At 35.9% G+C, this 26,033-nt stretch overlaps 1 protein-coding gene across 3 annotated transcripts in view; it reads left to right on the forward strand.

Moving 5' to 3' along the window:
- The window catches only part of LOC113225990 (LIM/homeobox protein Lhx1), a 114,469-nt gene that overhangs the window by 18,053 nt on the left and 70,383 nt on the right, over window positions 1–26,033 (forward strand). For all 3 annotated transcript variants that reach the window (XM_026458487.1, XM_026458486.1, XM_026458485.1), the window contains exon 3: window positions 708–919. In XM_026458487.1, coding sequence (XP_026314272.1) covers window positions 708–919 — 212 coding nt within the window. The remainder of the gene's footprint in view (window positions 1–707; window positions 920–26,033) is intronic.

Genomic DNA, 26,033 nt, shown 5'->3' on the forward strand with positions numbered 1-26,033 from the left:
CTAGAGTCATTCCTTCTTTTCTTTATTTAGTAATGAACTATTGTTATACATTTTGAAGAACAAGGATAACGATATGAAATTGTGTATATCGCTATCCTTGACGTTTCAACATCGCCGCGAAAACGATGAAACAAAAAATGCCAGGTTTTTGTAGTTTAGTTTTTATGTATTTCGTTGTTATTGTTATATCTTTTTATCTTGTTTGTCGCGCTCAATTTCTTCTTTGATAAAATTACTGTGCAGAACTCTCAAAATATTTTAAAATCAGCTGTTAATTGCAGCTGGCCGCAAGGTCGGCCATGTTTGACATTGCGATATCCTTTTGCAGCCATTGGTCGCGGCGCTAGCGGTAATACAAATATGTGACATCACTTTGCTCGCCATGTTAGCTCTTGTGATAAAATTTTAAAATGCCAGTTTATCACTAGAATTTGACAGCTAAATGTGGATATAATAGCTTTATTGTATATAGTAGAGCTCCTTGTGAAAGAGTTATAGATCCTTCGAATTAAAATTCGAATACCTTTTTACGCTCAAATAGGAGAGTTATAAAATTTCACAGAAACATAATTTGTTTCATATAGTTCGTATTATTTTTATTATTCTTTCAGGTGATAAAAACACTTTTGACGTATACGATATTATGTGCATGGATATCCTATAAAGTATTGAATTTTTATCATGCTAATTAAAACCTTTTGTTCCAGACGTTACGGTACAAAATGTAGCGGTTGTGGTCACGGCATATCACCATCGGATTTAGTAAGAAAAGCAAGAGAGAAGGTGTTCCACCTGAATTGCTTCACCTGTCTCGTATGTCGGAAGCAACTGTCCACTGGCGAGGAATTGTATGTACTGGATGACAACAAGTTCATTTGTAAAGAGGATTATTTGGCTGGAAAAGCACCTACTACACATTGTGAGTTATTATTACTTTTAAAACCATTCAATTTTTAGAGGTTAAATGCAGGTACTTTCAATTTTTCTTGTTACAGTTTGCGTTTGAATTATCCTTGAGTTTTCTAAAGTGGCGTCTTTTCTCTTGAATTGATTTTGTATGCAATAGTATACATTTTTTTATTATGGCAATAGATCTTTAACTTTTTGCCAATTTAAGGTTGTTCAAAAGTAAGGAAACAGGATTTTAAGGAAATAAGGTATTTGGAATAAAAGAATTACAAAAGTTGCTAATTATTATAAATATAATAAGTTATATACATATTTTCATATCATTATCAAGAATGAAGGAAGATAAAACATTATAGTCGATATATGAATGTGATAGTAAACAGGGCAACGGGTAGGAAATGGAATTTTCAAGACTGGAAGGGAATTTAGGAAAGAGGAACAATCATAGCAGTTGCAAATAATATACAAATCTCTTAAGATAACGAGAGAAAAATGGCGGATTTTTGAAGTTACAGTTTTTACATAAATTAAATTTATAGTCTATTATTGTGTTGTATTATTACGTTTCGAGTTCCTTTATTATTTGATATGTTTAAGCTGATGAATCTATAGCCAATGCTCAATAAATAAATAATTAAGATAACGATTTGCCGCGTAAAATAGCAGAACCAAATGTCCGAAAATTAAATGATTGAAAAAGAAAAGAAAATCTATGATTTGGCAGTATGCCTAATTAGACATCTTAACCTGTTCCAAAGAACAAACTACTACTACCTTCAGATCGGTTAATGGTAAAACTATTGGAAAATCATTAAAATATAAGCAAAATGTTGATAAGTTGGTTGCATTTTCAATCAGTCGCCAGATGTTGCTCATATGACAAAAGATCGAGTGAAAGGAAACAATTAAATTGCATTGTTATGAAACGAGACAGGTCAATGTCGCCGAAATAGAATCTGTCAACATATAGATTACTTCTGAATTACAAAAGAAAACAAAACAACTTACACTCAAACCATACAATTTTGCGTAATTTCAATGAAACGACATACGCCTAAAGCACGTTCGCAATCGAGTGTTGCCATATGAAAAAATAAATGAGGTCTTTTATTGTCCCTCACTTGAAATCGCTCCGACCCAATCGAAACCGAATAATTACGTTTCTAAAACACGACCACGTCCCCTTCAATTTCTGAACGTGACATGTGAGAATTGCATTCTCAGTTTAAAAGCGGTTTTTTATTGTTTAAGAACGTATCGTGGCCACAATAAAACTTTCGGAGCACCCATTTTGAAATCAGATTTTTCGATCAATACGAACCGTAACCGAATCTGAGAAAAAAAACCTAAACAAAAAGCCAAGGCGTCGGACAAAAAGCCAACCGCATTACACATTAGCCACGTCTCCACGCGGTAGTGCCATAGACATCTTTTTTATTTTTTTATTTACAGCTTTGTCGAAGGCAACACCTTGACGTGAGCGGGAAAAAACTGACGGATTGTAGCAAGAGTCGTGATTTGAAAGGAATTTAAATACATAACGATAGTACAAATATTTTGATTGGGGGCTTGATATCAGGGCTACCCTCGTTTGAAATTTTGAAGAAGGTCCGAAGCAGCTGCTGTTTTCTCTGTTCAATTTGAGGCTTGTTTTGATACGAATAGAACGGGGTCGCACATCAGCGCGTACTGGATTCCTGTATTTCTGGTTTTAGAAGGTTGATTAGCATGTACCCGATCTTAATGTATTCCATTTGTGCTACTGTATCTATTATGGCTCCGAATAACTGCTACTTGTTGGTAGGGTCTTAAGTTTCTATTCAGTACATATTATTATGTAGGTGGCTTCCAGTTTGCTATCACAAATCAGTTGTTAGAGCCGTGGGGAACACGTTGTGATCTCTACCCTTTCACCTCTGAAGGGTATCGAATTGGCACGTTCTTAGTCCCCGATCGCGTAGATAATCAAAATAATTTTCGATTTAAAACGGTAATATTAAGATTTTGTGATTGTGGTCACACGTAACCCTTATCGATAAAAAAATGTGAAATAAACTAAATATACTTGGTGACGAAAACGGTTTACCATGCAGTATACTTCTTTTTCTATAAAAATTTAAAGCGGAACTCAAGGCAATGACTAATTTGTCTCCACTTAGTATAGTTTCAAGCCTGGGAACATTATGATACCTTCGGTCATCAGGGCAACTACAATTAAAAAATAAATTAATCTAAAATGGGAACACTATTGCCACTTCATTATTGAAATAAAATGCTCTATCATCAAATTAGGCGTTAAAATTGGTTTCTGGCTCTTTTATTTTTAAGTACTGATTGTCTTAGAAACTAGATTTAAAAAACGACCTAAATAATTTATTTATTTTTGTATTTAAAAATCGAAAACCTTTTTATTTCTAAATAATTGAGCGTCGAAATAGATTGGAAAGGTTGGCTGTTTGTATAGTGCCCACAACATGTGCTAGCCCGCGGCGCCGGCCGTGTTTGCTCTGCGTAATTGTGTTTAGATATTGTTAAAGTGGAATAATGCTTGTAAATAAACTCTGGACACGCGACGCAATGGAGCGAACAATATGAAATCGAAACTAGTATGAAAATGAAAGGGATGAAATGCCTTTAATCAATTGGCAAACTGGATGGCAACGTGGTCTAGATTGGCAATAAAATAAATCTATTTTTAGAGGCAATGCCTCGCTTTGAATTTCAATTGTGTTTATGTTGTTTGCAAAGTGGCTTTCTACCTATTGATGCGCGATTGTTTTTACTAGACGAAACCGTAAAGGCACATTTATTCGACACGAATTTCATCGCGCTCATCCCGCGCGCCCGCCGCGTTGCCCCCGCGCATCGCCTGCGTGCTTGTAACTGTCATGGCAAAATACGCTCTATGTATTTAGCTTTTACGTTTTAACTTAAATGAGCGCCCCGGACACGCGGGCGAGACTCGTTTGATTTTGGTCTACGCGGCGGCGGAGACCGCGCGGTTTTCATCGAGTTTTGTTTAGTGCAATATGTGCAATGAAATCATCATTATTATCAACGCATTTATACTGCCCACTTCTGGGCACGAGTCACTTCTCAGGCGAGGGGTTAGGTTATGGTCCGCCACGTTGGTCCAGTGCGGCTTGAGGGACTTTACACGTTTTTCGAGAGTTACCAACCTTCTTCGAAGTACAAGTTTCATCACGATGTTTGTCCTTCACCGAAAAGCTCATGGTAATTTTCTAGTTATTTCGAGGAACTGGAAGTTGCGAGTCCGGATTCGAATCCACGGCCTTTGCTTGAGAAGAGGTACGTCAAACCATTAGGCTACCACGGCTTCTATGCAATGTGCAATGAAAAGGCTAACAAAAATATTTCAATATCATACATGCAATACTAATAAACAAACAGTAGTTTTTGTAGCTGTAGAGCTCCTCGTGAAAGAGTTCGTCCAGGGAAGTACTGCCACCTTACCTATTTCTGCCGCCAAGCAGTAATTTTAGTTAATTAGTGGTAAAATTACATGAGACTTGTCAATTTATGTCCCAGGGTGACGGGTGCAGCGGCAGTGCCCCGCAGACCTTTGCGCTTTAAAGCTCTCAGTGGCACTGCTACTGTTAGGCGTGTAGCTTACCATCAGGCGCACGACTTGTTCGTCCCGTCACTTGATATTATATAAAAAAACAAAGATGAAATATGTTATTTTAGCATATACATATTACGTCGTACAAAAAAATGTAGACCGTCGAATTTGTCGTGCTAAATGCGACATCACTATAACGTGTGAAAGTGTCTTTGGATAATCCTATTAATTCTAGAAGCCGCTAATTAATATGTATGTGTCAGCGATAAACGCGGTTATATCGCGTTGTAGAATTTTACGAGCGGTAGCTTTACGTGACCACACATCATACTGTGAGTAACTAGTACACAGATACAAATGATTCTACTTAGGTTCTTATCTATACCTGTTCCAACATTACGTCACACCATATTAGTAGATTAAAATGCACTACTAAGCAAAACCCAAATTGCCGATCTCGAAGAAACCTGTAATTGACTTCTTGGATTTCTCTTTCAGAAAATTATATATTCTAGAGGTTATTCGCTTTGTTGCTATCTGCGATACAAAAGTTTGGTCCTACGTGTGTATAAACAAGAATTACATGCATATCTTTGCATGTTTGAAATTTCATGCTATTTTATTTAAATATTTTTTATTTCTTTGATACTATTTATTGCACAGGAAAATGCACGGATTATATTTAATAAAAGGAAAACATTAACAAAAGGTTCAGCTTATTTGTATAACAAATTTCTTCCTGCAGACCTAAATACAGGACAAAATAACTACAATAATAAACAAACAACAAAATTATGTAGTATAATATAGATAACATTAAACTATTATAAACTAGATAAATACATATTTCGTAATATAATTAATATAGATGGAACAGTACATGATTTGACAAAATTCAAAGTTTAAATTATATAGACTGGCGTTCTAGAAGCGACCTATTTTAAATATACCCAATTCATTTGGAAGATGGTTTAATAACAATGAGACATACAAATCCAATGTAGAAAAAATATTACTTTAAACAATCGATGTCTTATTCACAAGAAAATTTTACACGTTTTTAATACAGCTTTATAATTACAATAAGGCAAAAAATTACTGCGAATAGTTCGCTTATGGGCCAGTTTCCTCCAAAGGTAGGGTATGCAAAACATAACGAACTTCGGGGAAAAAAGCCGTTAACCCTAGCTGTAACAAAAATGAATTGATGTTGTTGGGTCAAATTTTCATGCTTTTTTCGGTCTCTCGACAAAAAAGATTTGTTATTCGCCAAATAATAGTTTTTACGTAACTGTACACATCAAATATCAAAAACTTTTATAGATTTCTAAGAGATGGCGCTACGGCAAAAAGTCGTTAAATATCGAAAACAATAATCTGCAACAAGCACATAGAAAAATTAGTTCGTTCCTTAGCTCAATTGGAAGATCGTCAGACACGATATGCTGGAAGCGCTGGTTTGAATCCAGCCAGCTCGAAGGAATTTTTCTTAGTGTTCGATCTTTGTACAATAATTATAATGTACTGGTGGAGATATTTCGCAAAAAATAATTAAATACCATGGTAGTAAAATATCGCGATATTCAATAAACCTAATATTATAGATATCAAAGTCAAAAAGAAATAAACTTAAACTTAAAGAATATAAATATTCTTCACTTGTCTTAGAAACTCATCTGGTTGGCTTTTATTTTTTTCTACTCCGAAGTCAATATAACCACTACATCCTTCAACACAAAGGCGTTAATTCATAGAAAAGAAACAACAGAAAAAAAAACAAAAATCTATCTTCCTCAAAAGTATATCTTGGAATTTAGTGGTATCAATAACTGCGTAAGCTCCTTACTCAAGCGGGATATAATCTACCCCTGTGGGGTATAATCTACCCTCGTGGGTTTTAGCTTAGCAAGCGGAAACAATGTGTTGTTTTTCACAATAAATGTTTTGCAATCGGTTGCACGAACTGAGTTCCAAATTCATTTGAAGGGCAATGTATACTATTCTATAATAAGAATACGGTTGATGGGGTTTAAAACTACCCATAAATAAAAACTTTTCCCAAAAATACAGTCTTTATGTACTTGGACGTCAAAAGTTCAGTTTAACACTTAGGCAGCCTATATCTATTGTATTATTAAATTAATATCATAAATGATAAAATGTGAACAAATAACCATTTACCAGGAATGATTCTCGGGGTTTCTGACTCGTTTTCTCAGGGGAATCAATTTTTTTCTGATACCAAGTAAAGGGAAGAACAAGTGCGCCTAGTGACAAACGACACGCTTTGAGGGGCGCTACTACTGCACCCGTTACCCTGAGACAAGTTGATAAATTCCATGTGCCTGTAATTTCACCAGCTCCCTTACCCTTCAAAACCTTCCATTACTGCTTGGCAGCAGAAATAGGTAAGATGGCAGTACTTTTCTGGACGAACTCTTTCATAAGGATCTGTACTACTACGAAATATTTGTGTTTCAAATAGGTACAGTATCAATAAGTATCTGGATAGATACTCATAGAGAAGCGATATAACGGGTAACTTTTAATTTTATTAATATGACGTGGTAATAAAATTTTATTCAATATTCGTTGTCAAATCTGCACTAGTTCTTACAATTTTTTTATTCGATTTTTTATTTACAAACTTATCTCTAGTTGGTGTCGATTTGGTCAATTAATTCCGACAACGAGGTCTGCTTAAATTAATAAAAAACAACCGGTTTCCTTATAAAATGTTATACGTACTTTGCTAAAATGTCCGGACCAGATAACACCATGTAACACGATTTTTGTTTCTGAGTTATCAATATCATTTTCTAATTGGTTCTAACATAAATATATGAAACTTTTCCTGCTTTTGTGGGCAGGACAAAAGGTTGAATTTTGCATACCATTATGGAGACGTAAAAATTTTCATATTTCTATAATAGGTACAGAAACAGAATAAACACTGAAAAAATACAAAAATACATACCTTTAGCAGACGAAATCAAACAGATGTGGCACCAAAAACCATTAAGATAGTCCCCATTATAATTTCGTCAACTGGTATCATACCGAAAACTCTTCATACCGCCCTAAAAATGATAGATTTGCACCCTAAAACCTACATACCTCTACAAAAAACAATTGTATTAAACACTTGCTCGATAGTCCGCCGCTTCTTTAACATGACCTCATACCAAAATACACCTGATACAAGAAACTTCACATAAAATGACCACTCACTCTCACGCCATCAGAATAACACAACCGAACCAGAATACTTGGCTTAGGCCCGTACTAGGTTCTGAATATCCGTCAATCGAGTTGAGAATGTCAGCATTACTGTGTTCCGGTTTGGTGAAATTACAGGCATATGGGACTTGTCAACTTATGTCTCAGGGTGACGGGAGCAGTGGCAGTGGCAGTGCCCCTCAGGTCTTTGTAATTTAAAGCTCTGAGTGGCACTGCAACTTTTATGGACAGGCGAGTACCTTACTATCAGGCGCACGACTTGTTCGTTCCATCACTATATTTTTTTATTTTTTTTTATAATATAAAAAAATATTATAAAAATAATTTCAAGAAAAATCTTTGTAGTAATGATAATAATTTATCGTTCAATAAAGCCTTACATTAGGTACAACCACAAAAGCAATGTTTTCAGGAATAGTTAATTAACAGGACTCTTTTCCAAATACACGCTGCTTAATTCAGCAGATACTAATACTGTCTAACTAGAAACTGAAAACTTTTTGAAAATTTGTCACATAGATTAATATTTGACTAGCAATTACAAAAGGGGCTCAATAGTAAAAGTTGTCCGTATTGATGAGCCACTCGACCTCTTTAACGGGATTAAGTGACAAAATCAACATACTGCGTACATTGTATTTAATAAAGCACAAAACTAAGCAACTTACTTAGTTGAAAACCGCTGTCATTCGCTTTACAACGCTGCTGTTGCGGCATTCGATGTGTACTATAAAGTTTACTTCTCATACAAGCTGGAGTACAAAGTTACTCGTCGCTTGTTCAACTTTCAGTAAGTATCTCACAACATTAAGAGTTGTTACACACTGCGTCTTTTAGCGACGATACAACACACGTTTGTGAAACGTGCGATAGCTTCGCGATACTAGAGATTCAAAACGTGTATCGCGTTTACATCGCGATTGTATAGCTGCTTAAAATACTTATTACATCACCCGATTTCAAGCACCGATCTTAATGTCTTACATATGTTATTATAAAAACCCGAACTACGGCAAATTCTAAGATTTTCCAGTAAAATCTAAAATGTACCAACTGTCCATGGTAAAAGTTCGAACATTTCTGTGATCACCGTTTATTTCGAACTTTTTCCACCATTCACTTGAAAAGAAGGTAAGTGTTGAAAAAAGGTAAGGATAAACCTGAACACAAGTTCGGAAATGAAAACAAATTCGTTCTGGGTTCTGCATTGAATCTTGGTTGGGCCCAACCAAGATTTGACGTATGTAAAATATATTTGTTTTTATTCAAGAACTATTTCAAAAGGTGTTTTAAAATGACTAGTTAGTAAAAATTTATAAATAAATATACCAACTGAAAACTAATTTGAAATAGGTAAGGATTTGAGTAATTAATAATATAAATGATTAATTTATCTCTTATGATACATAAAAATATGTAAAGTTTTGACTGATAGTTAATTGGAATAAATGATTAAAAAGCACTCATTGCTCTATTCTCAAAACCAACGTTTACCAGCCGCCAATGGTAAACCTTAGCATGTACCAAAGTGTAATGGTATAAGCCCGAAACAATCGTCCCTCTTTTATAAATCTTTACATTTATCGACTCGTGTCGATAAATCCTAAGATTTACTGGTAAAACTTAAGATTAACCAATATACGGGCTTTTACAGTAACATATATAAGCTGCCTTAAATAAGGACCCTAACTACCTATATGTTATTACACCTTATTAAGTTAAAGTTAGGGTCCTTTATAGTCAGGTATTGTAATAAGTTTAAGTAACGCACGTGTGTAAAGGTAGGCAATTAGCGACTGTATCGCGATTGAACGCTGCAGAAAGTCGCCGTTAGAACGGTTACGTTCTAAGTTTTATACCTACTTTCCATTAGAAAGGGTAAGTAAGATACGTAGGCATATCTATAGAAAATATCCGTACGGAGGGTAGGAAAGGGAGCGAGCGTGCGAAGCTAGATAACACTTATCAATCAACTGCACGCGTCTGGCGGGCGGACGAGCTATCGTAGTTTTGGTTTTGAATTCGCAAACGATAGGGTGAGAGGGGCTTTTTATTTCTTATTTTGCAAAGCTTTTTCATTTTATTTCCAAATAGGTCCGGGTAATTTAAAATGGCTTGATTGTTCAAAGTCGTTAATAATTGTGAAGTTTTAAAGTAGATATAAATATTTCTAAAGTGTCTTTTGATTGTGATTAAGTCGTACACTTGGTATAATAATAAACATGTGAATGTATCATAAGTCATTAAAATAATATGACCAACATGAAACTTATTGTGCATATCGCACAAGAAAACAAATACTGTCGTAACTCAAAGTTGTGGAATTGAGAAAACACAATTTGAAAATAAAAATAAATATACTGCATAGATCTTGTTGCGAATGTGATTATGTTTATTTATACATAATATTTATATATTCGTTTCATTCTTAAAGTGCGTCTGTGGCTCTTCGGCCATTCCATGCTGGACTGCCACACAGAGGCCCCTTGGTTCGAATCCCGGGCCGGGAGATTTTTTTTTATAATATCAAGTGATGGGACGAAGAAGTTGTGCGCCTGATGGTAAGCTACACGCCTGTCCATAACAGTTGCAGTGCCACTCAGAGTTTTAAATCGCAAAGATCTGAGGGGCACTGCCACTGCGCCCATGACCCTGAGATATAAATTGACAAGACCCATGTACCTATAATTTCTCTCATGAGTATGGGTATAATTTGTGGTTGTCTATGTGTATGTCCATGGCACACACATAGGCAACATGGATAGAAGGTTTCCCCGAGTACGGTAGTCGTATTTATTAATATTTTTAATATCATTATTTTTTTTCATATTGGCTTCGTGTGCGATATCTGTATATAGGTATCCTATTTAAGCATAAAAAATATCGACTAATTAGGTACGTTTATTGAATTATTAATCCTCTCTCCTGAAAAGTTGTTATTAAGATGCTTAAATGAGAAAAAAAACAACATAAAATGCCTTATATAGTAATAACGTATTATCATAGTGAACTGCAATTTTCTAATAACCGCTTTGTATAGGGATGTATTCGCAATTGCGCCCTCTTACCCGCGGATGTTTTGCTTGCATCTGATAGGGAATGCTATTGAATTGACCTCTTTCGCTTCTGTTTTCATGATAGCTTAGTATTTTCATAAATTAAAAAAAAATATATTACATGTGTTTTAGCAATTTGTTCGTCAGGTATTACTCAATATACAAAAAATTTAATCGAGATTTTTTTGAAAGCAAGTCCAAGTCAAAGTCAAAGTCAAAGATTATTTATTCCATAGGTGACATAAATTTACACTTGAAAACGTCACATTAAACTATTGCTCGTTCACTACGCTGACCTCCCTGAGAAGAACGAGCAAGAAACTCTAGGGATTGCTCTTTTCAAATAAACTTAAATGCTATGGAATACACTTTGAATCAAATTTGTGTTGATTCTGGATCAATTGATGACAACAACTTGAATTCGGAGGCATCCTCATGATAAAGTTTAGTTTAATAAGTCAGTTTAGTAAGTCAGGATGGAAGTTAATAAATAAGAAACTATATATATTTTTGAGATCAAAGCTAGGTTAGTAGAGGACACATGTCCCTTTAAATAAACTTAATTTTTGTAATTATCCTTTTCATATTACAAAACTTTTATTGAAAACAAGTTTACGTCTCAGTTTGTGTAGTTTAAATTTAATGAAATATATTTATGCAAGTTCAAATGTTGTTTACAGTCTACATAAACAGGGTAGCGCCCTCTCGCTGGCGGCTGTTTGTCCAGCTACCCACAACGAGTGTTTTTGTTTTGAACATGCTCTATCGCTTCCTCTCTTTTGGTCTGTCCTCCATTTTGTCATGTCTCACTTCTAGGAACGCTTCACTATACGTGTTCTTGTGTTACGCTTTAACCATTTAGTTCTTTTATTGACCATTTCACTACCACTATAGATCCCTCTATGTTATTCGCACCTAACTTCAACTCTGTTCTGCATTATTGGTTCAGTTGTAGTATTGACTTCTTTAATACCACTTTAGACCGTGTTATGTTATTCATACCTAACTTTACACTATCACCTCCATTAGAGTTTATAAAAGAGCTTTGCTAAGGGCGGACTTCAGTCTTGATGTGATAGCGAACCGAGAGAATACAAGTGAAGTTGATCTGTAAAAATATACATAATTTCATTAAGAAAGAGATATCCCTAACATTAACCTTAGAACTAAGTCTAAACTCATGGTACCATGATTTCGTTTAACTAAGGTAAACAATTATTTTATAGGGAACTGTACATGTTTATCCAGAGAATGTATTAAGATTATAATTTCCTAAGTTTAAAACTTACATTAAAAGTATTTTAATTGAAAAGCCATATTACAAAACTGAAGAGTATGTGTTAGATAAAGATTTATGGAATCCCTAGAGTTTCTTGCTCGTTCTTCTCAGGGAGGTTAGCGTAGTGAACGAAGCAGTAGCTTCAAAAATGACGTTTCCAAGTGTAAAAATTTTACCTATGGATATAAATGAGTAATTGACTTTGACTCAATAAAAGCAAAGTGAATTCGGAGTATGATTTTATTAAGCGATTATACATGTAAAGAATGCATACGTAAGTTCTAGCCAATCGTCCAATAAGGTAGGCAGAGACAGAAGCCTTCATTTCGTTCCTGATATATCTTACCAAGAGATCGTATTTCATATGGTTAATTAAAAACTGCAAAGTCAAAGTGGTTACTTTGATACAGTTGTGTACGTGTGTATATCTATTAAGTACCTTGAGCAATTTGAAAAAAAATCTTAATATTTAATTTCTAAGTCGTTGTCGCCGTACCTGTAGTTATATAAGTATTAACTCACACCAAAGCACAAATTTTCAAAGAACCCAATACAGATGTCTGCCTACCTATTCTCGTTTACGTACAATATGCGTAGGCATAAAGACATCTGAATTTATACGTAGGTATAGTACACAAAGAGGTCGCGAACAGCGTGGAATGGAGGAATCCGATAGAATCCCATTTCGTCCGCCCTCCCGCCCCGGTAGCAGGGGTGTACCCCGCAGACGAGCGAGTTAATAAGACGAATGCAACGATCGACGTTTTACGATTATTATTACCATTCCTAACATTTTGGAATAGATTTTTTGGAGATAAAAATACATAGGAGATTTATACTAAGGAACGTTGTCAATAATTTTAACGCTCTATACACTTAATTTAATTTTGATCTGGATCTTTTCAATTCGAGTGTGATTTCGGCGAGGAGAGCTGTGAGTGGGCATTTCTTTGACTCATCTTGCACTACTTGCAATGCGGTTGTATTTTTATGTTTTACGTAATGAGTTATGTTTTATGTGATAGGCTACTTAAATTGTGCATCCTTATTATATTTATATTTATGAGGATCTGTAATTGACTCTCAGTTGTTGCTATTATTATGTAAGTTAGTTTTAAGCTGTTGGTGTTCCTTTAAGATTAATAAATAAATAAAACCTCATTTTTTGCAACTTAAGGAGGAGGCGATAAACGTGCATACGTTTTGAAGTGCCAAATCATTTGATAGAGTTACCTAAATTGGAAATAAAACTATTTTTACGGATCTAAGTCATAAATCTAAGTCATTAAACAAACTGAAGTTTCGGGCTCTTTACAGATCCCATGGCTGGCTGAGCAAAGTCATCAACTAGTTATGTCGAATATTAATGTACTCTCGAAACGTCGGTTTGTTTCAAAAAACAAATCCTTGTGACCGTTCGTGAAAGAGTTCATCCAGGGAACCTTATCTGTTTCTGCCGCCAAGCAGTAATGCTCACATTACAGAGTTTAGGTTTTTAAGGATGCTGGTGAATTTACAGCCACATGGGACTTGTTAACTTATGTCTCAGGGTGACGGGCGCAGTGGCGCTGCCCCTCAGATTTTTGTGATTTTAAGCGGTGAGTGGCACCGCAACTGTTATGGTCACGTAGGCGCACGACTTGTTCATCCTATCATTCGGCATCATAAAACAAGTAGCAATCGCGAAAACTTAAAAAAGTCGATAGAGATACATTATGTTCTTCTCCTCTCTAACCGCCGTGTCTGACATTTAACTAAGTGAGACGTACTTACGATCTCACTCAGCTTTCAATAGCGAATATAGTACCCATTCAATGTTGCATGTTCTTTTTTGTATAAGAACTTAGATTCTCAGGAAAGGGATTACAGAGGGGTCAGGTTTATATTTTTCTGTGTACATATTGTTGCATTTTTCAATATGTGTTATATTTATATTTTACTCGAGTGTCCGTGACCATATGGGACCAGTAAAGAGCACAAAATCGATGCCTTACTTTCTCAAAGTCGTATCTTATAAAGAGTGATTATTCAGGCGATGGTAAAACTTTCTATTTATTTTAAATTTCTTATCAAGGGTGTTAATTTGGATGCATTACTTTAAGAATAGGTAAAAGCCAGTACGTAAATATGAAGGACATGTGACGTGAAATCAGCCTGTAAAATTTGTTTATAGGTAGAATTCGTTTTTTGCATTTCAGTAACTTTGTGCATTAAGATATGAGTTTGAGAAAGTAAGGCGACAAAATCTATACGCCATATATGATCGCGCGACATTCGATAAATATGTGATAGAACTATTTTTTGTGTTTGAGTGTTCGATCTTTGTATTAATAATTAATAAACTAGTGAAGTAATTTCACACAACATAATTAAACTTTGACTGAAACTTTGACATATCAAATCGGAACAATAGTTGATTTAACTCACAAATTACAAAGATATAGTAGGAATAAGGTTCATCTTCTCGCTCGGGAACCCATCTGATTTCGAGACTCGGATGGGCTACCCGATCGGAACGATCCTGATTTGAATTAAAACCAGCGTGCTGGTCTCAAACTAGGGAATGCCCTGTACTATGAGTACAAGAGCAACGGAATTCTGTGGCACTTCCCAGAATACCCAAACCAGAAACAATTTAGAAAAGTTCATTTCCCAATTTGGTCATACCCGGAATCGAACCCGGGGCCTCTGCATCAAACGCCCACAAAGCAAAACCGTTAAGCCACCGAGATCGTCAATTCGTCGTTATTCCAATGAGTAGTAATCGTGAAAACATCGTGAAAACCTAAAATATGATTTTTCGATTATCGATTCTAAAGCATACCTTTTAAGATTACGCGGCACTAGTCTGAACACATACGATTTCCTATTAGAAGAAGTATGTTCATATTTTTTTAATGTTCACATCTCTAAATTGGCCACTGAGCGAATCCAGTACTATTATATTTTATTTATCGTTAAAACGATCGATAGGTAGCGTGATCGTAAAAGAGCGTAGTAAACGTTTATGTTTGGCTTTTATTACGTTTTAATGCAGCGTTTTTAAAACGCTCTTCTGTACAGGGTTTTCTATTTTATATGGTCTGAGGATAGGTGTTTAGTTTATGTTCTTTCTTTTGAGAGGTCATTCGGATACCTTCGTTTTATAAGTCTGTTTTACTGCATAGCAGTCTTGAGTCATGAAAGTCGAGTCATCTACGCTGTAGTTATCATGTTGGGAACTAAATTAGTCTAGTGTCTAGACATGATGCATAAAAGAACAACGAGTAACTTTTTTAAATTTATGTTTGACATGAAAGAATATACAATCTTTAAAAGAACGACAATTAAAAAAAAATCAAACCATTTGACTAGATCTCTTTCATAACATTTCGTTCATTCTGTTATGCGCAAGCAATGGAGTGCCTCTCGGACTTCGCGATTAAAAGCTCTGAGCGGCACTGCACGACTAGTTTTAGTACGTTTTCTTTTGTATACTTAGTATGTTTTCACCTTTATCTTACGGTTGTTAATATTTTGAGATCCAGATATCGTTAATTTTGTGTTACCTATGATTATTATAATAACAAAACTGCTATGCACTAAATAAGTACTGCCTATTACGTTTAAATAAATTACTTTAGTGTGCTACAAATACCGTTATGGAAGCTAAGTGTCCAATTTTGATTGAGACACCGTAATCACCGAACATCTGTACTTAGAGCCAATATCTTCATAACACGAAGTAGTAAATGCCGAAACAAAAATAAAAACGACAAAAACAACTAATCGGTCAACGATTTACAACGTCAGGAGCGTACCCTGAGGGCAAATTATCGATAATCGAGCGACTAACCAAATAGCCGGTGTCGATACGAGTTATCGACAGTAATCGTCATAATCGCTAGTGCTGAGCCTTTGTTGCCGGTACCCATTACGAGACGTGCGCAGCGTTTTAAAAATCGACCCAATAACATTGACCTGTGGTAAAAAACATGTTCGACAATCTAAGAGGTCTCAAATAACTGGATCGGTATGAACTTTTTGTGGCCTTATTATTGAAATTATTATTTATTAACTGTAATTGTCGGCGACGTTTTGAGGGTTAAGTCCGGCGTTTAGCGTAATTTGGACGATTTGACTTTTTTTGAGGTTTTATTAGTAATTATTAGTTGTCAAACTGCAGAGGTTGCATGATTGTGTTCGTGGACTTTTGAAAATGATGCTTCCTGTCGGTCTATTTGATATACATAGTTTAAAACTGAAGAAACAGCAATTTTAATTTTATTTATAGTGATAGCCCACATAAATTGTACGTATAAAAGTTAGGTCGTTTTATTTCCTTTTTTAAGGCACCACTGACGCTTTTTCTCGACCTTTCAATGCGTGTTGTGGCGCGCGAAATAAGCAGTGTTCTTTTTTCAAATTATTATTTTTCTTTCACGCGCAAGTATTGTGCGCAGGTAAATGGCGTGAAATTGACGGGTGGTCAGTGTTTGTTGACCGTTTCTGGTTGGCATATGATATGTCCACTTATATCGGACCTCTGGAAATTCATTAAACTGCCTTTAATGCAAATACTCGCAAAATTTAGGACATATCGGAGGGCCTTCGTTGGCTGGCGGAAAACTGTTGCCACAACCTTTGGATTTGAATTTCGAATGCCGACCTTCATTCATTTGAATAGTGTTCGGAAAACAAATTTTGTGATTCGTTTATTTTTAATTGAAAAGCGTGCATTATAATATCCTTCGCGATATACATTATGTAACCGAATTTATTTGAATTCATCTATCAGTAGATTTGATTTGTTATAGGTATGTAAAACCGTTGGGAGATGGAAGAGGGGTAGCAAGGAAATATTATTTCCTTATCTACCCCAGGCAAGGCGTACCGTTTCCCCCTCGAAAGTATGCTTAAGGTTCAAGGGGTCGTTGCGAAGAGGTTCTATATAACAGTTTTCCGAACTTGCGCAGCGTTGAAAAAAGGAATTGAAATGAAACTTGAAGACATTCGTGTCCGGCTTGTTTTTTTTCTATCATCTAGTTTGTGTTTCAGTTTTTCGTTTCATGTTTAAGGTATATAGGTGCAATTCGTGTCTTGATTATTACTCGTATTAAGTCTATGCCTGTTTTCGTTCATCTTTAGAAAAAGCAAATGAAGATAAAATTATAATAAAGGAGCATGTAGTTATTTTTGTACAAGTAAATTCGTTCTAAAACCAATATACAATACCATCATTGAGTTATGTGCGTTTCTCTGTTGGACACGAGTTTCGTTGAAGATTTAGGTACATGTTGGTTCAATGTGTCGGGAATGTCGTACTTCATTGAAGATAATGCGTGAAACTTCTTCAGTAAGCAGATGTTTTGCTTCTACTTCTAAAATGTAAAAAGTGAAGTTAAAAATTCTTTACATTGATAGACATGTTATTAAAAATCTTGTAGACCTTTAGGGGCCAATATATTGTCTTTGGATTATTAAATCAAATACTCGTTTAAAGAAATTACTTACGTAATAAGAAACCCAAAACTTAAGAAGCTAGTAGGTTTTCTATGTTTTTATGATACCAAGATCAACATCAAGTAGTAGTTTAGTAGCAGTAGAGCTCCTCGCGAAAGAGTTCGTCCAGGGTAGAACTGCCACCTTACCTATTTCTGCTGCCAAGCGTAATGTTAGCATTACTGTGTTCCGGTTTTGAAGGGTAAGGGTGCTGGTGGAATTACAGGCACATGAGACTTGTCAACTTATGTCGCAGGGTGCCGGGCGCAGCGGTAGTGCCCCTCAGATCTTTGCGATTTAAAGCTCTGAGTGACATCGTAACTGCTATGGACAGGGGTGTAGCTTACCATCAGGAGCACGACATATTCGTTCCGTAAATTGATATTAAAAAAAAAACAAGTCGTGCGCCTGGTGTTAAACGACACACCTACTCATATCAGTTGCAATGACTAATAAATAAATCGCAAAGATCTGGCCGATACTGCCACAAGACCCGTCACCCAGCACCCTTAACTTCCAAAACTGAAACGGCGGCAGAAATGGGTAAGACGGCAGTACTTCCCTGGACGAACTCTTTCGCAAGGAGCTCTACTGCTACTAAAGTTACTTAAACAGGTTACTTATTAAGTAACATTTTTAGCAGTAACTGAATTAAATGTGCGTGAAGCATATAAACAAACACACGTTTTAAAACTTTAAAAAAATGTACTCTATGACTAATTCAGGTTTCAAGAAAAGGGCCGCCCGAAAAATAATTCATTAATCCTGCAGGATTAGAGTTGTACACTAACGCCGGCAGGGCAAAGGCCCCACGGGGGGCCAGGTTGTAATTGGACCCCCTACGTCCCCAGCGCTAAAGGACCAATGTACGGATTATTTATGGGGCCATCGTTATTTCGTATTGTAATATGGATTTTGGAGGTCTTAACGAGCTGTTTTTGGTTTTGTTTTTAATCTAATCAAGTGTTTAAAGGCGTTTGAATGTTTGTGTGAGATTATGTTCGAAATGCTTAATCATTTAAAGGAATTTAAAGAAATAATCATTATAGAACATGGAAAAGAACATTTATGACTTATTAATGAACGAACATTAATAGAACCCGTAAGTGTTAGATAGAGTCAATATGAACATTTCACCGATCTTAAAGATACTTTCGTTAAGGAATGAAACTATTATTTCAGATCTAAAGCGCGTATATTTGTTTTTTTAAAACAAACTAAAGTTTCGGGAATCAGGTCGGATAAGCGAATTACATTTAAAAAAAATTGTTTCTATTCCTAAGTGTAACTATTGCAAAACCCCATAAGATAAAGATAAAAATAAAGATTGATATGTTTGTTGGAGGAGGTACAATAAATTAATTTAGATTAGGTCTTAAACAATACATTACAGTGCCACTACAACCAGTTTCGTAAAAACATACAAATATGATTATTGGTGGTCGCATAATGTTGAAAGTATTATAATTAAAACAGTAAAAAAATATAAGAAGAGTAAACATGTAGACATAAATCAAAATGAACACGCGAATGTCAAACATAATCTACATTTCTACACCTCTAATAAAAAAATAATACTCATGTCAAAAATTTAATGAAATACAACAATAACTTCTTCTACGTATTAAAATTTGTCAAATACAGATTACTACACACTCTTTGAAATTAGTCCAAGAACTCGTTACTTTCAAAAGTTAAGGAATTTCTTTATTCGTTGATAACATTTAGATCGGCTTCCTAATATATAATAATAATAATGTCTTGTTACGTATCGATAGCATACATAATGCACCGCGAACGCGCTGCATGTGCGCTGCGCGCGCGTTGCTCGCATATAGTACGCGCGCTACACGCGTGCTGTATGCGTGTAATGAAATACAAGTTAATATATGTGGCGCGGTCGCACAATGTAATGCGCGTGTGTAGCTCGCGAGTCTTTCGCAAGCAGGCGCATTTGCGGCGAATTGGCCTGATGTACGCACACATATGCTTGCCATAGTGGTGAAAGCATTTGCCTATCGGTGTAAGGTACTCGCCGATTGTTACCCAGGGTACGTCAGACTTACAGGAAAGGTAAGGTAAGGTAACGGTACGTCGTGCGGGGAGGATCTTTTCGTACACACCCACAATAATCTTATAATGTGACATGACAACAACACCAGTTAACTGGTCTCAAACTATCCGTGTGCTATGAGTTCCAGAGCAACGGAATTCACTGTGGGACACTTCCGGGAAGACCCAGTCTAGAATCAATTTACAAAAGTTTCTTTCCCAAATTTGTCCTGCCGAGAATCCAACGCGACCTCCTTATTCAGCGCCCACAGAGCAAACCATTGTGCATATGATGTCGTCAAGTGGTTTGGAATTGCATCTTTTCATATATTAATTTAATTTTTTTAAGCCGTTCACTAGGGAAACCCTCTATCGCGGGTGCCATGGACACACACACAGGTAGACAATTACAAATGACACCCAAACTCATAAGAGAAATAAATATAGACCATACAAATATTTCTCCCAGCCCGGGAATCGAACCCACGACCTCTGCTTGGCAGTTCAGCACGGTAACCGTTCGACCACGGAGGCAGTTAAAACTGTCAATAAATATTATAAAGTCTTTACGTGTGCTTGATGTAATTATATCTGAGAAATATATTCAAAAACTCTTAAGACAAGTTTAAATTTTCTGTTTCTTTATAAAACCCTACATTTACAAAAACAAAGTACACACTCATATGCAAGATATTTTCTCACGTAAGCAAACTTGAAATCTGTATTTATTTCAATGCAATGGTATTCTTTTAACAATTACACGAATTGATCAATGAAAAGACATTTAAGTGCATAAAAACTGTAACAGCCACTCAAGTTGAGCGTGAAAAAAGCACCACAAAAACCCCACAGAGCGATCATAACTTAACCATACAAACATAATGACATCCGACACTCAATCCGCTTGTTCTGTCAAAACGGGCCATTCATACAAAACATATGCTAACCAACCGACCGTGGAAGTAACCTTAACACTTTAATAGCCTGAATCGGGAATCGAACCCGCAACGCCTCATTTCACTCCACTTCCTCACTAACAACTCAACACTCGAATAACAACTCTATTTGCACGAAATTCAAAATTCAAATTCGCGCCATTGTCTATGGCTGAAGTTAATTGGTTCGTTTAAACAACAAACATCTTATATAACGCGATTGAATAAAGAAAATAGAACTTTGGATCTTGGGGATTAAGTTTGTATTTAGTAAAAGTGCGTTCTGAAATGCGAAATTGTTAGGTTTTGCGAGTTTTTATAGGCGTTGGGTAATCCAAGTCAAGAGTGAAGCGGTGCAGGTAATTTCTAATGAACCGATCTGACTTTTAGGTTCTTTACGGTGGCTGTTTCTTTATTCTAGTTCTGGTGATTTCAGTCGGCAGTAGAGCGAGTAGTTCCGCAAAGAAAGCGCTTGCAAATAGTTGATCTATTGTCGATGAATGAGTATAAAAACATTAAACGTCTTTGTTTTTGGTACTGTTCTATAAAATTCAAAATATAAGAAAACCTATATATTTAAGCGAATGATATCTAGTACATTGAGGCTACGAATACGTCTTCACAAAAACAATGAAGTTTCCTTTTGTACGTAATAAAATAATTTTAACATTATTTACTTTTAACATTATTGATTATATCCATTTCGTAAGCTGCTTTAATTTTTCTTCATCTGTCAAAAATTCCACAGAATAGGTCATTTGAGATCCATCGAAGGTTCTCAGGCTACCGGGGCGCTTTATTGTTTTCAAATTTTATGGCAAGCAGTAAATCATTCATTTCTGCGAAACTGCCTCGCAATAAGCACCAGTGCCTATCCTTTGATGGACTTCATTTATACTTAAATCGATTTTCCACGAATAGAATTATAGCCCTTAAAGATACAGTCCTTGTAGATATACCTTTAAAATGGAATATAACACACCTTTATAGCATGAGATCGTTAAACTGCTACGTCACTACCTTTACCACCTCTTCAGTCCCGAACTTGTACGAGTATCTTCTGTGTATGTAAATAAATGAACAACTACAAAAACACCGCCGGCATATTATTAATAAGGCGAAACAAAAACAAAAATCGACATCAAAAATCGAACGGCGGGAACGAAACATCCATAGACAATTGGAAAGGAACAAAGAAGTAAAAAAGCGGGAAACCTGTCGACGCCATGTTGTGTGGCACTCGGCCTTCACGCCTTGGCCGCCGAAGATTATCTTTCGAAAAAAGAACCGAACGGGAGGCGCTTCCACTCGGCAAAAAATGTCTTATGTGCTTGTTGCTTTCGTTTGGTTATGAACTCTTTGGCTACTGTGGTAAGGCTTCGTTTCCCTTCTATGAGTAGTTGTTTAATTTCTTTTGTTATGATAGTGAAAAGAAAGAGCATCGTCATCGCGCCTGCGCCTTCGCTGATGACCTGTCAATTCCGTCGTGTACGTAGAAAAAAAGTGACATTAGAGTGGCCATCTATTATTTTGACTTTATGTGCCGAGATGGAGCCGAGATTGATCGCGACTCGGCCCTTTTAATTACATTGCTTTCAAAGCCTTTGTTGTATTCAGTCCTACTGTTCGGTAGATGCTATGTATATTGTTAAGAGTCTCTATCATACACATAATAACGTCTATGGAGTTCAGTTTAAAGAGGGAAGGTGGTCTTTTGATATGTTTTTTTTAAACGTTTTTAGATAATTTTGACTTGCAATTTAGATATTAGATCATTATCATTGCTAAATTAATGGAGCCAACTTGCAAAAAAATATTGTTTTTAATGAAAAATAAGGATGTTAAAACCTCTACTGTTTTTTTTATAGTTTACCATGCAATAACTACCGTCGGGCACACATTTGCCGTACTGCATGCTTATCAGAGATGGAAAACGTATGCACTAAAACATTCACTCTTATAAAGTTGATGCAAAAATAGCCATCAAAAACTTAAAAAAAGTTCAGCGTTACATAGTTATCTAAATATATTTTATGTAGATTCGTATTACATATACATATAATAGAACATATATATAGGACGACACTTCTGAAATGAACACAGAAATAAATAATGTAAAAGACAGAAGTAGGTCATTCATTCTAGGCCTTTAAATATTTATGAAGACTCAATTATGCAGTAAAACAATTGCAGCTCGTTTTAAATCAACAGTGAATCAATCAATGAATCTGATATTTAATGAACAACATTGGATCACATAGTTTATTCACATCTCTATGGAGGCCCGTGCTTTTTGAATAGCAACCTGTCTCATTGCGCGATTTCGTATGCATTAATGTCAACTGCTATTCGCTTTAGAAAGGCCTTTTAATTACAGGCCAATTCTTGTAGCCGGGAGTTCATTTTACGTTTGTCGTGTTGCAAGGGTTATTATTATACGACAACCGCGTGCTCATTTGCGCGGCAGCGATCGTTTTTTGTTTTCATTCATTTATTTCCTTTGCTAATGTTTATCAGATTATCCTTTATGGAATGCAACTGAGAGAAACAATGTACTTGTTATTGCAGAAATATTTACAATGTGTGTTTTAACGCTGCTTGTCAACTATAAACAAAGAATTTTATACAGTCAACGACACCCTTGATGTAACACCTGTAATAATAAAAAACCCTTTATATTAAGACAATTTTTTGTTGTTGTTTAATTTTATCGGCAGATACAATTGAATCCATGGCCAAAGATCCAGGCAGGAAGCTTGGCATCCTTTCCAAAGTGAGGCATTAGTTCACACCGCGACACTTGCTTCACTGTACCAAGCACAGGTCCGGTCGTGTATGGAGCAGGGTAGGTTGATGTACGATGGCGCACTTTTGAAACACCTAGCCATAAAAAAATTAAAAGGAACAGTATCACAATCAACTGCATTTATTTTTGAGCTTTGACTAATTGATAATAAAAACGTAATTATAAAAAGATCTCAACTTATATCATTAGGTGAATGTAAACAAAAAATTAAAAAATAAGCAATGCGCACTTTTACACAACCCTGAGGGTAAGATGGCGCACCTTATACATTGTCATTTATACATCAATTATTGAAAACACATGACCCATTTAAATACAACCAAATCTAAGATATCCTGTGTACTTCACGTGGCACCATTCCTCACAAACAGAGCATTCAGTCTAGTCTTCTCCGATAGGTTCATTGTATATTTCTTAACGCCCAGCACATGTCCAAACCGTCTTTGTTTTACTTTTCTTTGGTGCTTTGAAAGATTGTTTTAGGTATTTTGGGTGTCGGTTACATTTTTTGCAATAGCCTTCTCAACGTGGATTCTGGCATTGCTAAAGATTTTGTCACAGATATTTTACTATTTCCTTGGTCGAGGATCTTACGCGCTTCTGCTATAACAGAAGGTGTCCATGATTGACTATCACTCTTCTTTTCGCGCCTTTACGTTCTGCAATCGAATGAAATAAAATGTCTAAAAACAAGTCCAGATACCAAACATTCAAATAAGGTTTTGTAAGTTGGCGCGCGCCGTCTTGTACACCCACCAAGTGCGCCAACTTGCAAAATTTGCCTTAGTTAAGAAATTCATATACTAACACCAGCTCTTATAAAAAGTCGGAATTTTTTCGTTTTTAAGCCAATGTGAAAGACTTTTTTGGTCAATAATCAAGTCGACACACTGAATATCTGGAAATATTTTGAATGGTAATAATTTGAAATTACGATAAAAATAGATCAAAAGCAGTTAAAATCTTTGAACTTACCTGCAATCAGCGTTTTGTATCCAAATTGAATATTTTTTGCGAACACTTATTGGCATCAAAACTCATCAACCTGCTCAGTAACCTACCCTACTACTGTCACTTATGAGATGGCTCTGCTAAATACCAACTCGCCACCATGGACTCAATCGACAAACGTGCCAAAAGGCTTATAGGTGACCCGGAATTAGTAGAGGCGAAGCTGCAGAGCTTTGAACACCGCCGTAAGGTTGCCTGCTTGTCGGTATTCTACAGGATATATCACGGATAGTGTGCTATGGAATTGCATAATTTGATTCCGGCTTTCTTTCCTATTATCGGGGGACTAGGCGTAGACTGGGGTTCTACCCCTGTGTTGTGAATATTCCAAGGATTCGCACGAAGCTTTTCGCTTCCAAATTTATATGACAAACGGTTATAGAGTGGAATTCCCTGCCTGCAGACTTGTTCCCTGAACGTTATAATTTGGATCTTTTCAAGGCTTGAGTGAATAAGCATTATTTAGGCAAGTTGCATCGTCAACCTCATCACGTCCATCAGGTGAGATGGAGGCCAAATGCGCACTTATTTTTTATATGTTGAGTGTGTGCGTTATTATTATTATTATTATTATTATTGTTTAATATATTATATTATATATTATATTTATAAAAAAAAGACGACGCCAAATCCAACAATTACAAAAACAATGTAATAAAAAGTACTAGCTTTCACATAAAGCATAACACATACCTACCGTAGTAGGTACAGACAGAGGAATAAATAAATGCAATGCAGCCACCTCGCACGCACGAGCGCGGGCAATCTCGGAGGGTCACGATCTGCGGTCACGTAGCTCCCACTCCGGGTCGCAATTACACTGCCCGTATGTACTGGAGTGTACACTCCGGTACTTACATTTGTTTGTAAACTCTTGTAAGCTATTGCAACTGTCAATTGTTTGCAGGTAAATTTGTGATCTACTAATAATAATAGAGTGCATCTAACGTACTTTCAATAAATTTCGGAGGGTCACGGTCCACGGTCACGTGACATGCTAATCAAATCTTTGTAAAAATGAGAATTTGTATGAGAATTCGGGAGAAAGAATGAGTTGATCGTCAAATGTTTTGAGTGACGTGTAATAATGAACTTAAAGTAGAAAATATAAAATAAAAATGATTGAAAAATATCATCTAAAATTCGAGATTTTTTTAAATACTAAGCGACGGGACGAACAAGTCGTGCGCCTGGTGGTAAGCGACACGCTTATCCACAACAGTTGCGGTGCCACTCAGAGTTTTTTATCACAAAAACCTTAGGGGCACTGCCACTGTGCCCGTCATCCTGAGGTATAAGTTGACAAGTCCCATGTGTCTGTGATTTCACAAGCAGCCTTACTTTTTATAGTCAAAACACAGTAATGCTCACATTACTGCGTGGCGGCAGAAATAGGTAAGGTGGCAGTACTTCCCTGGACGAACTCTTTCACTTTTCTCTACTGCTACTAAATAATATGAAGCTACTAGATAATGTGAAAGTAGATACATAACAAGTACATTAGACTTTCAAAACACGTCAAGATGGAAACCTGGAATGCTATTGAACTGTATCCTCACCTGCCGTGAACTAAAACACAATATCTAAACAAACAATTATACATTATAGCTTAGAAAAAAAACTTTCAAAATCCTATATGATTTATTTAAAATTTCAATATCAACTAAAGAAAGCTGCTACA

The sequence above is a fragment of the Hyposmocoma kahamanoa genome, unplaced genomic scaffold (assembly GCF_003589595.1).
Source record: "Hyposmocoma kahamanoa isolate Upper Pololo Valley unplaced genomic scaffold, ASM358959v1 180, whole genome shotgun sequence".
NCBI classification, from domain to species: domain Eukaryota; kingdom Metazoa; phylum Arthropoda; class Insecta; order Lepidoptera; family Cosmopterigidae; genus Hyposmocoma; species Hyposmocoma kahamanoa.